Genomic DNA, 15703 nt, shown 5'->3' on the forward strand with positions numbered 1-15703 from the left:
CCACGTCATGACGTGATGGTGCTTCCCTCACGTCGTGACCCTCCTAAAACTCATATTTTACTTCATATTTTCACATCTCAAGGATTCGGATGTTACAACTCTCCCCACTTAAATCAGACTTCGTCCTCGAAGTCCTCTACCGCAAACAACTGTGGATAATGCCCCCAGCTCCTCCCTGGGTTCCTGCGTCAACTCCGAACTCTTCTGGTGTTGCCAGTGTACCTTCACGAAGCCCACCATCTTGTTTCACAAGGTCTTTGTCTACTTGTCGATAATCGCAATCGTTCTCTCAACATAATTCAAGCGTTCATCAATCTGAATGTAATCTACGGGTACCATCCCAGAATCGTCAGCTAAACACTTTCCAAGCTGAAATATATGGAAAGTGTTATAAATCTGACTAATCTTAGGCAGATCTAACCGATACGCCACCTTACCTATTCGGGCGATAATCCTGAAGGGACCAATGTATATGGGCCCCAACTTGCCCAGCTTCTGAAACCGAATGACACATTTCCAAGGTAACACCTTTAGAAGCACAAAATCTCTGACTTGAAACTCGATGGTTAAACGTCGTCGATCAACATAGCTCTTTTGGTGACTTTGCATGATCTGCAGCCGATTGTGCATTTGCTGAATCAACTCAGTGGTCTTGAGTACGACCTCAGTACTCCCCATAACTCGATGCCTAACCTCTTCCCAACAAACTAGGCCCGACATTTCCTCCCGTAAAGCATCTCGAAGAGAGGTCGATTAATATTGCATGGTAACTATTATTGTAAGAGAACTCGACTAATGGAAGATAAGTATCCCAGCTCCCATGAAAATCTAGCACTCAATCCCTAAGCATACCCTCAAGCATTTGAATAGTCCACTCACTTTGTTCGTTGGTATGAGGGTGGTAAGTGGTGCTGAAAAGTAGTTGGGTACCTAACTCCTCATGAAACTTCCTCCAGAACCTGGAAGTGAAGCGAACATCACGATCAGAAACCACTGAAACTTGTACCTCGTGCCGAACTACAACCTCCCTGATGTAGATGTCTGCCAATTTCTTGGTGGAGATGTTCTCATCAAGGGGAATGAAATGAGCACTATTGGTCAATCTGTCAACTATAACCCAGATAGAATCAACCCCACGTGTCGTCTTCGTTAACTTTATAGTAAAATACATGGCGATCTCTTCCTACTTCCACGTGGGCAGGGTGGTCCATTTGTTTTTCATACCCAGGGTGGGATAATCAAATGATGCCCTTAAGTTTGAACCGTATGATATACCAAATACTTGTTTTTTTGTATAATTCAATATTTATTTTTTATGAACAATATATGTATTAATCGTTGTTTATATTGTATGAACAATGTCAACGTAACTATATTTAATCCCAAATTTGATTGATTATTTAAATTAAACACCATTTACGTGTTATTTAACAATGACAGTAACAAAACCAAATTGAATTATTGTTGGCATAATCACACACATGATTTTTCCTTTATGAATTAAAAGACCCCAACTTTCATATTTCTGAAAGATCCAAACTTTTATACTATTCCAACATTATTCTTAAGTTACTTACTCAAAACATGCTACATGCATATTTATAAAACAATATTTTATATTAATAAAGTGATTACAAAAGATTGGATACAAACCGACTAAGTTTTATTACATTTCATATCTACCCAGGAATCTACTATTCATATACATACATGAACATTAAAATACAGAGAAATAGTATTAACTATTCTAAATCTTTCAGCAGTATAAAACTACATTGGATACTCATCACCTGCAATTGTTAAACATTGAGAGGGATAAGCGATAACGCTTAGTGAATTCAATAAATAGATACAATATAATCTTGTGCCTTATATATACCAATATGACATAAGCAAAAGGGAACAAGAACAACAATAGCATGTGCGTATCATATGTCAGGCTTTCAATATCAACTCAAGATTTGATTCAAAGATTTACGATCAATGAGACATAACGATTTCAATACTTGATATGCATCAACAAAGCTTTGGCCCAAATGGCACATAAGACATAATTTCTGATTAACATTTTGGTAGATTTCAGGCTTATAGCCCTATCTAACCATTTGTAAATTAATCAAAGATAATATTAGACTTAATGGATTAAGTCCTTAATGGATTAAGCCTAATGGGTTAAGTGAGAAACACTTAACCCTGATCATCATTTCATGTGAAAACCCTAATTTTCACTTGGGCCTTGAGTTGGGCCTTTCTAGTGGGCTTTGTTAATTGGTCTAATAATGGGCTTTCCAAGATTAGGTAAATGGACTAAATAATTGTATGGGTTTGAGGATAAGGCCAGGTGAAGGGTCTTAGGCCCAATTTGGAAAATCGGGCCATAGATAGGCCATATTTGGGCCTTTATGATCATTTGATAATGGGCCATGGGAATATAAAGAGTTGAATGGACTTTAAAGAAAGACCATGTAGAGGTCTGGTCCCAATTTGGAAAATTGGGCCATATGCCGGGCTTTTGCCCATTACTTGACTTTTGGGCTTTTGGAGTATGAGTTAGACTTTGAGCTTGGAACCCAATTACTAACTGGGTGTTATTTGAAGTTAACAGCTTGGGAATCTGTCAACCAGTAGTTGGAGTGTTGCCTGCAGGATTTTAGCAGTGTCAGGTGAGTTCTCCTCACTATACCGATAGGGTCTACGACACTAGGTCGGTCCCTTTGGATTTTTATCCTGGATTTAGTATGCTATGTTGTTCTGATCTATTAGATCTGTACCCTGGTAGTTAGGGTGTTGCTATGTTGTCATGATCTGTTAGATCCGTACCCTGGTAGTTAGGGTGTTGCAATGCTGTTATGATCTGTTAGATCGGTATCCTGGTATATAGGATGTTGTATGCTGCTATAATCTGTTAGATCGATATCCTGGTATATAGGATGTTGTATGCTGCTATGATTGATGATCTGTTAGATTGGTATGATTGTTATGTGGATATGCAAGTGTGATATTTATGTACTCATGTTTGCTTGATGTTGGGGTTGGGTTGAGACAGTTATGCTTTGTGCTGAAGGCCAATATACCCAGGGCGGTCCGGATAACTGAGGGCCCTGTAAAGGGATTCAGTCAGACCGAAGGCCCGGTGAGCAGTCCAGATAGGCTGTAGGCCCCGCAAGGTGGTCCAGACATGCCGAAGGCTTGGAGAGTGGTCTTGATTGACTGCAGGCATGCGAGGCTGTAACGACCCAAAAATCACGACTGAAAATTTCTTTTAAAAACATTACTAAAACCATATTTATAAAAACCGCATCATAAATCATAACATAATTTCCAAGTATTAATCTAAAACATAATCTTATTATCAGAGTAAATATTCCCAGGCTAACTGACTATGGTGTGTGCACTGCAACCTCTCCGAGCTCCTCTTTTGAAAACTGAGTACCTGAAACCAAAAAACTGAAACCGTAAGCACGAAGCTTAGTGAGCTCCCCCAAACTACCACATAGCATACATGATGTACAATCATATAACATACCATATTTGTCAGGCATTTCTGGGGTGCCCGACCTACCCGGTACGGTCATTCTGGGGTGCCAACCTACCCGTGCGGCCATTCTGGGGTGTCGTCCTACTCGTGCGGCTATTCTGGGTGCTGACCACCCTTTGGTCCTAACAACCGAACCTCGGGGACTGTTTCACCCCCTACCACTACTACTATCACATATCATAACATAACATACTATCAGACATTTCTGGGGTGTCTGACTATCCTTCGGTCCTAACAACCGAACTCGGAGACTGTTCCCCTCCTACTACCCCTAACACATATCTCAGATCATGCTAGCATATAATCATGACATCACATACTGTCAGACGTATCTAGAGTGTCTGACTACCCTTCGATCCTAACAACCGAACTTTACTACTATAACACATCAAGCTAGCATATAACATATCAGGTAGTAGCAAAACTAGATGATATCACAGAGACAATCATCTAACACACAACTCCTACTGGTGGGTCGACATTGTGGTCGTAGACCCACCACTACTGGAAGGTAACTCAGCTGCACTGCTGTAGTTTTTTGCTGATACCCTTTTGACTGCTATCAAACACTCTCGAACTGCTGCTCCAAAAACTCCCCGATCTACGAATACCAAATATAACACTTAGTCTGACAGTCCTCCAAAAGCCAACTAAGTCAGCTCTTGTCAAAGTCAAAGTCCTGGTCAAATTCAACCTTCCATATTGACCCTACTCGCCGAGTCAGCCTACTGACTCGCCGAGTTCATAAGCTCAGAAACCCCTTTCATTCGCGACTCGACTCATCGAGTCAACCCATGACTCGCCGAGTCTACTGATTTCCGAGTCATGACTTGTCCAACTCACTGAGTCCCCACTCAACTCACTGATCCGAGTCTTAACTATAAGGGTTTGGGATTTCGCGACTTGACTCGCCGAGTCCAAGGCAATCTTCAACAGACTCGCCGAGTTCCTGCCCATCTTCATACAACTCGTCGAGTCTACCAAAGTGGCCCGCCGAGTTACTATGCGACTCAAGTCTGATATCTAGCCCGACTCGTCGAGTCATCTCCTAGACTCGCCGAGTCCATACGTGCATTCCCATAATTTCGAGTTACAGAGCTACTCCTTTGCTCCAAACCATAGATCTGGGTTTCTAGAGTCCATTAGCAACATAAAGTTGCTACATTTACGTGCTTCTTGTCCCCTAATGCCAAAAAACAAGCCAAAAAGGAACTTAACTCATGAGGAGTGGCTTTTACATAGCAACTAACAGGGCTTTTTGCATCTTGGATCCAAATAGAGCTCAGATCTGGAGTTTCAACTCCACATCTAACTTGTGCACCAATTTCTCATCACATACTCTTCAAAGAAACTCGAAAACTCCATGAAAGATGGATCTAGAAAGGGGAAAGCCAAGGATAATGATTCATTACCTCCAAAACGTCCTCCTACTGAAAAGGAATCCGAATCTCCACGAACCTCCTTGATCCAAGCTTCTTGATCTTCAAGATTTCTTCACAAAACACTTAACAATGCCCCAATTTGCTTCCAATGGCTTTCACTCACAATTCTAGGGCTTCTGGATCTCAAAGAGGAGTAAAGAGGTTAGAGAATGGGTGTAATGTTCCTTAAATAGGGTGTAAACCCCCGAATTAGGGTTTTTTTCTCGTTCGGAACAGACTCGCCGAGTCGTTCACTTATTCTACACCCGGATCCCGCTCTGACTCGTCAACTTCCTCCCTGGACTCGACGAGTTGACCTTTTGACTTAGGTTTTTCTTTCCTTTCTTGGCATTTCTGATTTTGAGTGTTACAAAGGCGGTTTAGTCAGGCTGATTGCTCATTATGCATGATGTTCTGTATTTGTTATATGATATGATTATATTTGTATGGTGTTGGTATTTTGGGGGAACTCACTAAGCTTTGTTCTTACGGGTTCAGTTTATTGTTTCAGGTTCTTCAGATGGTTCGGCAAGGCGAAGGCGTGATCGTACACATCCTCGTGTTTTGGACTTATGGTCTCTGGGAAACTCTGATAATAAGCCATTTTGAAAATACAAGTGTAATACTTATTGGTTTTGAAATGTTTTAAATAGTTCTAATTTGGCTTGAATTTTATGGATGTTACAGATGGGTAGGGGATAGTTTTTTCATCTTTTGCATGGACCAAAAAAATGATTTTAGACTATCCATGCAAGTTTAAAAAAATTTGGACCTTATTCACATTTTTTTGCTAACCACATGGACCAAATTTGCAGTTTAGTCTTTTTATTACCTCCTTTTATTTGTTGGGTCCGACATCCTAACTGGTGTCCTGTACCAAGACTTTGTGTTGCCTTTTGTAGAAAGGCTCTGAGTTTTATGGTCTTAATTTTATCTTTACGACCATCAAAACACTCATAACTCCGCTTTTTTTCTTTTGTTTGTGTTATTCTTTTCTCATTCCCACGTGTACTTTGGTGCACTTAAAGTCGGCTATATCTTGTCCTATATACCATGTAGTATGTCGAGATAGATGCCTTATGTTGACGTGTCAAGGTGAGGGTTTATTTTAGTTCATACGAAGGTGGTGCGCTTTACCAAATCGTGCTCTTTGAGGGCTCTTCCCATATCTCGCTCTCTCAACTTTGGTGTTTTGACACTATTTCTGATTTCTTTCTCCATGGTTGTTATAATCCATCATTTGATCATGGTGTCACACCTCCTCCACATCATTAGATTTGGTGTTTCCTCCTAAGTCATCTCTAATATTCCATGAATGTATCTGATTTTGTTTTTGGCAAAAAAGAAGTTTCTCGTCTCTTTTCTCTGATCACCATATTGTTGTCATTCAAAGGCTCTTTAACATGCATCTGTTTCGGATACTAATTTGCTCTGATACCATAATAAATATCTATTTTTTCTTGTTCAATTATGAAAGCTCCAGGGACAGCATCTGTTTCGGATAGTAACCTTCTGAATCCATAACAAACATCTAACTTTTATTGTTTCAATATGAAAGCTCGATGGACAATAATTACAATGGATCCAAGATCAAATAGGAAAATATAAGAATAAAATAAAACAAGATATCGTTTATAGAAATGAGAGATCATACATGATTTCCTTCAGAGTAAGAAAAACATTACGAAACCAGTTAACGTCATGCTTTTGATTTATGTTTTTGTGTTTTTGTTCAAGTTCAAATGGATTTTTTATTTCATTCTAAAACTCGTATGGTTGACCAATTGTAGTTTTCTTTTTGCATTTTTATTTTATGGTCACGATCAAAAAATGTTTGGTTTGACTCAAACCATAAACTGAGGTTGTTATTTTATTTTAATCGAACTATAAAAAGTTGTTGAACAAAGCGCAATCAAGATTTGAACACAGGTTTTCTTTTGTTTACAAGTTAGGCGGAAGGACTATTGGTGTAATATTTGGAAACCACATGGATTCAATCGTATACAAAATTTGAAGATTGGACCAAACTTATAAATTTGACTGAACCACATGGACCAATTTTATAATTTACTCACAAATTTATTTTTTATCTTAGTACATATTACATGCGTTTTTACATTTTAGTAAAAGTTAGCCGTTGTTATAAGTTATAACTGAATTATTTCTAGTTTTAATAGTACAAGAATTCGTTTGCACATAAATAATTTCAAGGAGTTTGAGCGCAACTAAAAAAAAGCATATTAAACATTTAGACTTCGACCCTAGTTTCAACATGTCTTTATAAACATAATAATTATTATATTTTAAATTTATTTAATATAGATTCTTAATACTATATATTTAATAAATACAAAGTGAATAACATGAGCCACCAAAGTTTTATCTTATATCCACCAATCAACCAACAGGTTAATAACCTAGTATATAACTGTGTTTCTTAAGTCTCATTCTAAATAAAATATAATTTGTATGTAGAGCCACCATAACAAAGAAGATAGATGAAAAATGAAAGTAAAGTTAGTGAATGTGAAAAATTAGACATTTCTAATGTTATCAAAACACTTCATTGGTATTTGTGTATGTACCTTTTTCAAACCATGGAAAATTGGTGGAGTTGGTAACTTATTTAACTAGGTGTAAGGTTTATTGTATTATTTTTTTAAATCTTGAAATTAAGTGGGTCAAGGTGTTGAAAGATGCCATGCATATCATGATTATGTAGTTAAAACTTTGTCAATGACAATTGACAAGTAGAAAATATGAGGGGTAGAAAAGAGTGTATCTTAAAGAAAGCAATGATCAGATGGAGATTGGTCGTTTGGTTTCATCGTGTACAGTTTGCAATGCATTAAGTACAAGGCAACAGTACACTGTGGCACGTTAGCCATACAGTAAAATGGATTGCAATGAAAAAAAACAAAAGAAAGAAAGGTACCGGGTTATATATAAAGCCATTATCCCATTTACGCATTTCGTCGAACACCTTGTTTCCACCTCTGTAGATAATTCATATTCTCCATGACAATGACAAGTAGTAAAATGGATTGCAATAAAAACATATACAAAAGAAAGGGATGATCTCTTTCATGCATTTCGTCGAACACTTTGTTTGCACATCTGTAAGGCATAAAGTATTAGATTGCAATAAACGAGCACCAGAGGTTGAATAAAAAGAGAAGGATGGTCTGTCAGACAACCATGTAACCATGCCAAGACCCATGAGATGAGCTGACAACGATCATCTACTGAGCCATGGCCAAGACCATAAAGCTCTGTTAATCACACTCTGGTTACATGGTCGTGGTTCATCAACCAGACATGGGTTTCTGTCTTCTTAGAAATCAAGAATACAGAGGTACGAGCCTATAGAACAGATCCTGTTCAAGTAAGGTCGTGCTTGTTCTTGTCTCCATGAAACTTATATGGTTGCGTACCTTTGTATTAAGAACCGATGTGGGGTGCGTATATGAGAACTGGTTTTCATTATTTGCTATCCACTGCACTTAAATGCTAATATGATTGAATGCAAAAAATTAATTAAACCGACTTCCTTTTTCTTTTTTGCTTTTGGTATATAGTTTCTTGAATCCCACAAGTTTATCTCTCTTTTTTTTTTCTTTTTTGAGTTTGCTAATGTTGAATGTATCAATCGAAAAAGAAACTAGAAGAAATAAAGAATGACTCACTAGGAAATAGGATTTCTCTAAGTTGGTGAGACTTTCTCATGCAGTCCAAAACTTATTTTAGGCTCGACACAAAATAGTGAATACTTTTGTTTAGCTAAAGGACACATAAAACAAACGTGATTTTCTATTTTTTGGAAGAAAAAGAAAGGGTCCTCCTATATATACTTTTTCGTGTATTTGTTGCATTGAATTGCGTGTACACTAAATCAATCAGTGCTTTTAATCCTTATTTATCAAATTTTCATTTTGAGTCCTTTAATATTTACCCCCTTTGTTAAGTTTTACATATTAATTTAACTGCTTACTTAAATATTTTAGTGATTCCTACTTTTATTATTATTATTATTATTAATATATATATATATATATATATATATATATATATATATATATTTGGGTGCTCCTATATACAGGCATAAAATCGTGTAAGTTCGATTTTGAAACGTCGCATCATCTTCCGTCAGTTTTGAATGAGGTTTTTCAATTTCCTTTATATATTTTTTTTTACTCCCTTCAACTTAGATGTAAGTTCAAAAATATACCTTTTTTTTCTAATTTTTGTATTACACTCTAATTTTCTAATTTTTGTATTACACTCTAATAAATAATTTTTTTTATCTTCCGTCACTTTTGAATGAGGATTTTCATCTTCCGTCACTATTGATAAATATTTTTAAATATTAATAAAAAAAATTAATTTGTTAAATAAGAAATATAAATATGAAACATTAATAAAAATAGAAGGGATAAAAATGAAAATTTGGTTCAGATTCTTACGATTGATATGTATATTTGTACCGATAAAATATATTGATATGTGTGCCGATAAAATGTATTAATATGTGTGCCGAATCATTTTATCGATAAAATATAATATTACAATTTTATACCTTCGGTTTACATTGTAGTTTTAGAAAAAACCCTAGATTTTATCAATTTAAATCTTAAACCCTTAAAACTTTATTAATTTTGAAAACTAACAAGTAGAAACATATTAATTATTCATAAAAGTTGTTTAATTAAAATGATCTCATGAATACATTTATAAAAAAAAAAGTAATAATGAATATTATTAAATATTAATAGAAAAAAATTAATTTGTTAAATAAGAAATATAAACTATGAAACATTAACAAAAATAGAAGGGATAAAATGAAAATTTGGTTACAATTTCTTACGATTGATATGTGTGCCGATAAAATATATTGATATGTGTGCCGAAAAATGTATTAATATGTGTGCCGGTAAAATAATCATTTTATCGATAAAATATAATATTACAATTTTATACCTTCGGTTTACATTGTAGTTTTAGAAAAGACCCTAGAAATACCCTATTTGTAAATTAATTCGTGTATTTAGAAATACCCTATTTAGTAACGGACATATATCAGTCAATCAATCATTCGTGTATTTAGAAATACCTATTTTTATTCAACACCCCACAACTTATAATAATAATCTATATTGATCATAAAACTCTCCATAGGGATGATCATACTTTATCATCATTTTTTTATTTTAATACGTACATATATATATATATATATATATATATATATATATATATAATATTTTTTATTTGGTGGTGAACATTTTAAAATTCTCAATCATTAAAAAGAGACAATGTTGAAAATAATAATAATAATTACCATGTGTTTTATTTATATATATATATATATATATATATATATATATATATATATATATATATATATATATATATATATATATTATAAGTTTAATTAATAAAACAAATTAATAAATAAAACAGTAAAATAAAAACTATAAAGTGGAAAGTGGAAAGTGGAAGGTAGATTTTGTTACTTTAATAGAAAATAAAAGATCTCAAATGAAAAGTGATAAAATATATTAAAAACGAAATTCAACATCAATAATCTCCTGACAAATAAAGTGACGTTCATGTATATAGAGTTTTTTTCGTGCATTTAGAATCACCCAAACCTAAACTAGTAACTTAATTATTATTTGAGTTTAATTTTATTAAAAAAAATTAAAGATTGTATTAAGTTAATATTATATCATAAAAGATTAGAAGTTATCTTTTTAAAATAATAATATAAAATATAGTATAGAGATTAAAAAGGTAAAAGAAACATATTGAAAGTTTAATAAAAATGGAAGGATAAAAACTGCAAATTAATATTGATTGAAATGGTAAAAGAAAACTATTGAAAGCTTAATAAAAGTGGGAGGGTAAAAACTGCAAATTCATATTAAAACTACTTTGAGTGATGCAATATTTGTATTCGTGCATTTAAAATCTGTTTCGAATTTAAAATCTGTTTCGATATGTGTATTCGTGCATTTAAAATCTGTTTCGTGCGAATAGAATTACCCAAAAGAAAAACTATCAATAAGCTTGAGTTTCTTGATTGATGGATACCCAAAACAGTGATGGCAATCTTGAATAGTGACTGCACGAATCTTAGCTTCCAGCACTTTTTTTTGAAGTAAATAGAGGCCAACATGAACAGAAGCTTTTTCCAATCATTCTCATGCTTGAAATCTATTGTATCGAAGCAAAATTGTGATCAAACTTTTCCATAATAGACTTTGTCTTGTGAAGTTGAAACGCAAAGATAAGATCAAGTTCAAATTGTAGAGCAAACAGTACATATATAAGCAATTAGTGTTCATTTAGTTGAACATTGCCAATCTTGTGAACTTGAAGTTAAACATCTGATTAGGTTATTATACTCGAGTATTCATGATAGAATGAAGATCATTGAATTTAGATAATTCTTTCCGAAGAACTTTCAATTTTGTGAAGTAGTTGTTGACTAAATTTACACTAGTCCATATTTGAAGATATAATTCGACACTCCCATTGGTCTGTCTATTTTCCAAAAAATCAACCACAAACACAAATGCTTCAAATTAAAGTTAAAAGGTTTCTTGTAAAAAAAAACAGCTAATAACTCGCTAAATGACATTTTCAATCCCAATCCAATGATAAAAAAGGGATTTAAAGCTAAGCTTTGCGATAAATGACACGCCTTTCTCTCTTGTATTCAACTTCTTCCCTTTGATGCATTATTATCAATGCTCTCCTCACAACCGACTCATTCAGCCCCATTCTTGTCAAATCATCAATCAGTCTTCTTTCTGATAAATGACTCCCTATTCCCATTCTTCTCTTTATCTGGCTTTCCGCTTGCTGTTTTTTTTTTTTTCAAAACACAAAATTAAATAAATAACAAAGTTTATAAAATTAAAAAAAAAAATTACTATTATGTGTTAACAAACCTTTATCTCATTTGCCATCTCAGGGGTCAAATTGATATGTTGATTTATCCCAGATTTGGCAGCATCCATCGTTGAATTCTCAAACAGTCTAACCGCTTCCACAACATCAATATCATTCGCCACATTTGAACTATAATACATCAAAAAAAAAATAACAAAACAGTTAATACTAGACAGTAAAAACCAAAACTATTACTGGCTTTTTATTTTTTAACAACTTACAGTCTCATCTTTGCTAGCGATTCGCTCAACCTAACTATCGCTTCCAGCTGTCTCACTGTAATTGGTACAGCTGTCGATTCACCAGTTTCGTTGGCCTGTTTCCTCATTTTCTGTATAAAAAATTTAACAAAGAAAAAGTAATAAGGGTGTTAATTGACATAGATTGAAACTTCAGGGACTAAATTTATAGAGTATTAGTATATGGTTTTAAACCTGTCTAATTTCAACATAAGTCTGCTGCAACGAAGTAGCTGCAGAATCCGATAGGCGAGGTTGACTCATGCTGCGACAGTACTGAATATACCTGGAGAGATGAGATTACGGTTTAGCCCTTTACCATAATGACCATTCTACCCTTGATAAAGAAAAATATTACAGAGTACAGACCTTTTAAGCCAGTTATCATCTTTAGTATCCCTAGGTTCACCCGCTGCATTAGCAGATGTATGGACCCGAATGATATGAGTCGCTATTTTCTACATTTAAAAAAAAAAACACAAACAAAAAGTTATCATAATTTTTTAATATAAAATACAAGAAGAGTTTTTTTTAAAAAAAATACCTTGTCTTGGCTGAACATCTTGATATCTTTGACAATGAAGATGAGGTCAAATCTTGAAAGGATAGTAGTCTGTAAGTCAATGTTATCTTGTGCAGTTTTGAGATCATCATAACGGCCTGATGGAGGGTTTGCTGCAGCTAATACAGAAGTTCTGGAATTGAGAACTGTTGTTATTCCTGCTTTGGCTATGGATATTGTTTGTTGTTCCATGGCTTCATGTATAGCAACCCTAATTATAAAATTTGAAAATATGTCAGAGTCTTGAGGGTAATTTGGTAAAACTTAAGATAAACATTGTTTAATTTTTAATCCAACCTGTCTTCTGGTCTCATTTTGTCGAACTCATCAATGCAGACAACACCACCATCAGCCAAGACCATAGCCCCTCCTTCCAGATAAAACTCGCGCTAAATGATTTTATAAAGTGAAAATTAGAATAGGAGAAAAATGGAAGGATGTTGTGGAATATTTGATTTAAAAAAAAAAAAAAAAAAAAGATAAGAAAGTTACAGTGCTGTTATCACGAATGACAGAAGCAGTAAGCCCAGCAGCAGATGAGCCTTTCCCGGAAGTGTATACAGCTATAGGAGCAGTCTTCTCAACAAACTTGAGAAACTACAGAAGAGAGTAATTTCATGGGTTAAAAACAACAAATAGTTCATTGATTTACTTAGATTATTAAAATTACAACTCTGTCATAAAAAGAAATGAAAAGAATTTAAGGTTACCTGTGATTTTGCAGTGGATGGGTCTCCCAAGAGCAAAACATTAATATCACCCCTCAATCTTACACCATCAGGTAAAGTCTGTAGAAATAGAGGAAATGAGCTCCTAAATGATTAAGTAAAGACAGCAATATTCAAGAGCAAAGTCAGCATTAGGCATTATACCTTCCTTGATCCTCCAAACAGGAGACAAGCCACAGCTTTTTTAACATCCTCATGGCCAAATATGGAAGGGGCAATCTTGGAACATATGTTTTCATATACATTGCCTTCTGCTGCAAATCTCTTGAACTCTTCAACCTGAAAACACAATGAAGGTAACCCACTAAGTAATCAACAAAACCAAAGCAAAACAATCTCTATTTCCATTAAAAGACAAACATAATTTGCATCAAATGATAGTAACTTTACCTCTTCTTGTGTGAAATTGGCAGGACCACGAGTAGCTTCGTTTGTTTCTTCTATTCCAACAACTCTTATATACGGTTGTCTAATAGCAACTGCTCCTTTGTGACTAGATCAAAATTCAAAACAGAAAAAAGAGTGCAGGTTTAGCTATATTCATAATGTATGAAAGTTACATGTCACTGGTGAACAGATAGAGTGAAAGTATTACGATGTGGATGTCTTTGAAGCTTGAAATATGCTGTAAATTCCCATTATAGTCAATCTTGTACCAGGTACAATTGTTTGTACAAGTTGTCTGTCTACAGATAAAAGCATGTTCCTTGGTAGCTCACCAGTTGGGACATCCTAAGATTTAAAAACAGACCAAAAAGTTAGAAACTTCAGTAGTGATTCATTGTAAGAAATCATTAAATGCCAAGACTTTTTACCTCAGGGTTTTCTTGAAGTTTCAAGGTCTGTTGATCAACATACTTGCTTCTATCTGGGACTACAATCCATGGGTCAACAGGGCATGGTGTTTCACCAATCTGTAAAAATTAAGGGAAACACATTTAATATAAAAGGAGTTCACATTTATGGGAGAAATGGCAATGAGGTGATGAATGTAACTAATTACCTGTGCTACATGGTCACATGATCTTGGCACAATTGCTCCACCAAGCCCAGGGCGACAAGGAACCACCTTCACATTTTTACAGTTCTTACACAACAAAGTCACGTAAGTTGCTTTGGCTTTGGTACGAGATGCAGCAATAGTAATCCCAGATATTTTAACCAGTTTGGATATGTATTGTGCCTACCATAAAATCAATTGGAAGAACCAATTAGTGTTAGAGTCGCAAACAAGATAAGCTAGTAAGAAATTTAAGAAATGAAAACGGAAAGTATAAGGTACCAACCCCGAGGGCTCTCATTGATACAGGATCCTCATCTGATTTCAACAAAATTTGAACCTCCCCTGTCTGTGGCTCCTCCATTTCTCCAGTTTCTCCGGCAACTCTGGCCTTCAAATTTGCATTAACCTCTGCCGCAGCAGTTTCAAACTAACAAAACCAACATAGCTAACATAAGATATCCAGTGCTCAAATTTGATATCAAAACAGCTAATATGCATACTAGGTTCTACAGATTCGGTCCTTTAAGTTATGGAAAATGAATATAATGTAATTGTTATACAACAGAAACCTAGATCCAATATTTTTTGACCTAATTAAAACCATTCCCAACGTGTACGAAATTCAGATGTGCAAAAAATTCCGTGTGCATATCATAATATAGCGTACCAGAGGGAGGTAATCGGAAGGGTTTTTTCGGAGCAAATCTCGAAGATCTTGATCTTTGTCATAGGTGAGGAGATCTGTTAGATTAACGAGGAGGAACTTCGGATTTTGAACAAGGCTTTCTCTGTAAGGGAAGACATTGGGCTCATTCGGACGAGCGAAGTTCCTGATGAACTCTTTAAACTTCCTGAGTACCGTGTGGCGGTTCGCCGCCTGTTCAGGATCGGCGCCGGCGCCATGAGGGAACTGTGCTTGGTCGCTGTAGTGTACCGCACCTTCATCCCAGCCAGACATCTTCAATCGTCGAAGCTTTCTTTTGGTCTCTCGTCGACGTTCTCTTGCTTTCTCTCTCACTTCTCTCTAGAAATGCTCTTTGTGCGGCGATAGTCCTCTCTGTCCCGCTCTTTTTCTCAGGTATTTTGGCGGGAAAGATATGGCGGGAAATGATGAGAAGTGATAGTGCACTAGTTGGTAGCTGGGCCTGCTGACTTTGGGCCGGTAGTAACATTTTGGTGACTCAAGTTATTGTATCAAAATTGAACAAGACTTTAAGGGGTCATGTGTGTAGTAATAGGGTTGAGCAAAAGAACC

General features: G+C 35.2%; 1 protein-coding gene, 1 long non-coding RNA gene and 1 other non-coding gene across 3 annotated transcripts; all 3 read right to left on the reverse strand.

Moving 5' to 3' along the window:
- Positions 1-1659: 1659 nt before the first annotated feature.
- On the reverse strand, positions 1660-8716 carry LOC145012524 (uncharacterized). The gene is made up of 3 exons (XR_013664562.1): positions 8394-8716; positions 7895-8076; positions 1660-1790 (listed from the first exon to the last, which is right to left on the reverse strand). It is a non-coding gene; the product is annotated as an uncharacterized LOC145012524 (long non-coding RNA).
- LOC145013694 (small nucleolar RNA U3) lies at positions 8142-8354 on the reverse strand. The gene has a single exon (XR_013665241.1). It is a non-coding gene; the product is annotated as a small nucleolar RNA U3 (small nucleolar RNA).
- Positions 8717-11470: 2754 nt separating the features above from the next.
- MCM5 (Minichromosome maintenance (MCM2/3/5) family protein) lies at positions 11471-15498 on the reverse strand. Its single transcript, XM_078969872.1, has 16 exons — positions 15116-15498; positions 14732-14875; positions 14449-14628; positions 14261-14359; positions 14041-14177; positions 13836-13938; positions 13590-13724; positions 13428-13505; positions 13210-13314; positions 13015-13106; positions 12700-12928; positions 12525-12613; positions 12351-12441; positions 12138-12247; positions 11916-12045; positions 11471-11826 (listed from the first exon to the last, which is right to left on the reverse strand). The coding sequence occupies exons 1-16, from the start codon at positions 15404-15406 to the stop codon at positions 11641-11643; spliced, it is 2199 nt and encodes a 732-aa protein (XP_078825998.1). The 5' UTR covers positions 15407-15498; the 3' UTR covers positions 11471-11640.
- Between the last annotated feature and the right edge of the window lie 205 nt (positions 15499-15703).

The sequence above is a fragment of the Lactuca saligna genome, chromosome 8 (genome assembly GCF_052625555.1).
Source record: "Lactuca saligna cultivar CGN05327 chromosome 8, ASM5262555v1, whole genome shotgun sequence".
Classification (NCBI taxonomy): Eukaryota; Viridiplantae; Streptophyta; class Magnoliopsida; order Asterales; family Asteraceae; genus Lactuca; species Lactuca saligna.

What these genes read in the sequence shown, in the direction of transcription:
- MCM5 (XM_078969872.1), bottom strand. Translation starts at nt 15,406, where the DNA reads ATGTCTGGCTGGGATGAAGGTGCGGTACACTACAGCGACCAAGCACAG. An exon ending in GCTTCAAAGACATCCACATC is followed by an intron (nt 13,939 to 14,040) that starts GTAATACTTTCA and finishes ATTTTGATCTAG; the next exon opens with TCACAAAGGAGCAGTTGCTA. An exon ending in AGATGGCAAATGAGATAAAG is followed by an intron (nt 11,827 to 11,915) that starts GTTTGTTAACAC and finishes AAAAAAAAACAG; the next exon opens with CAAGCGGAAAGCCAGATAAA.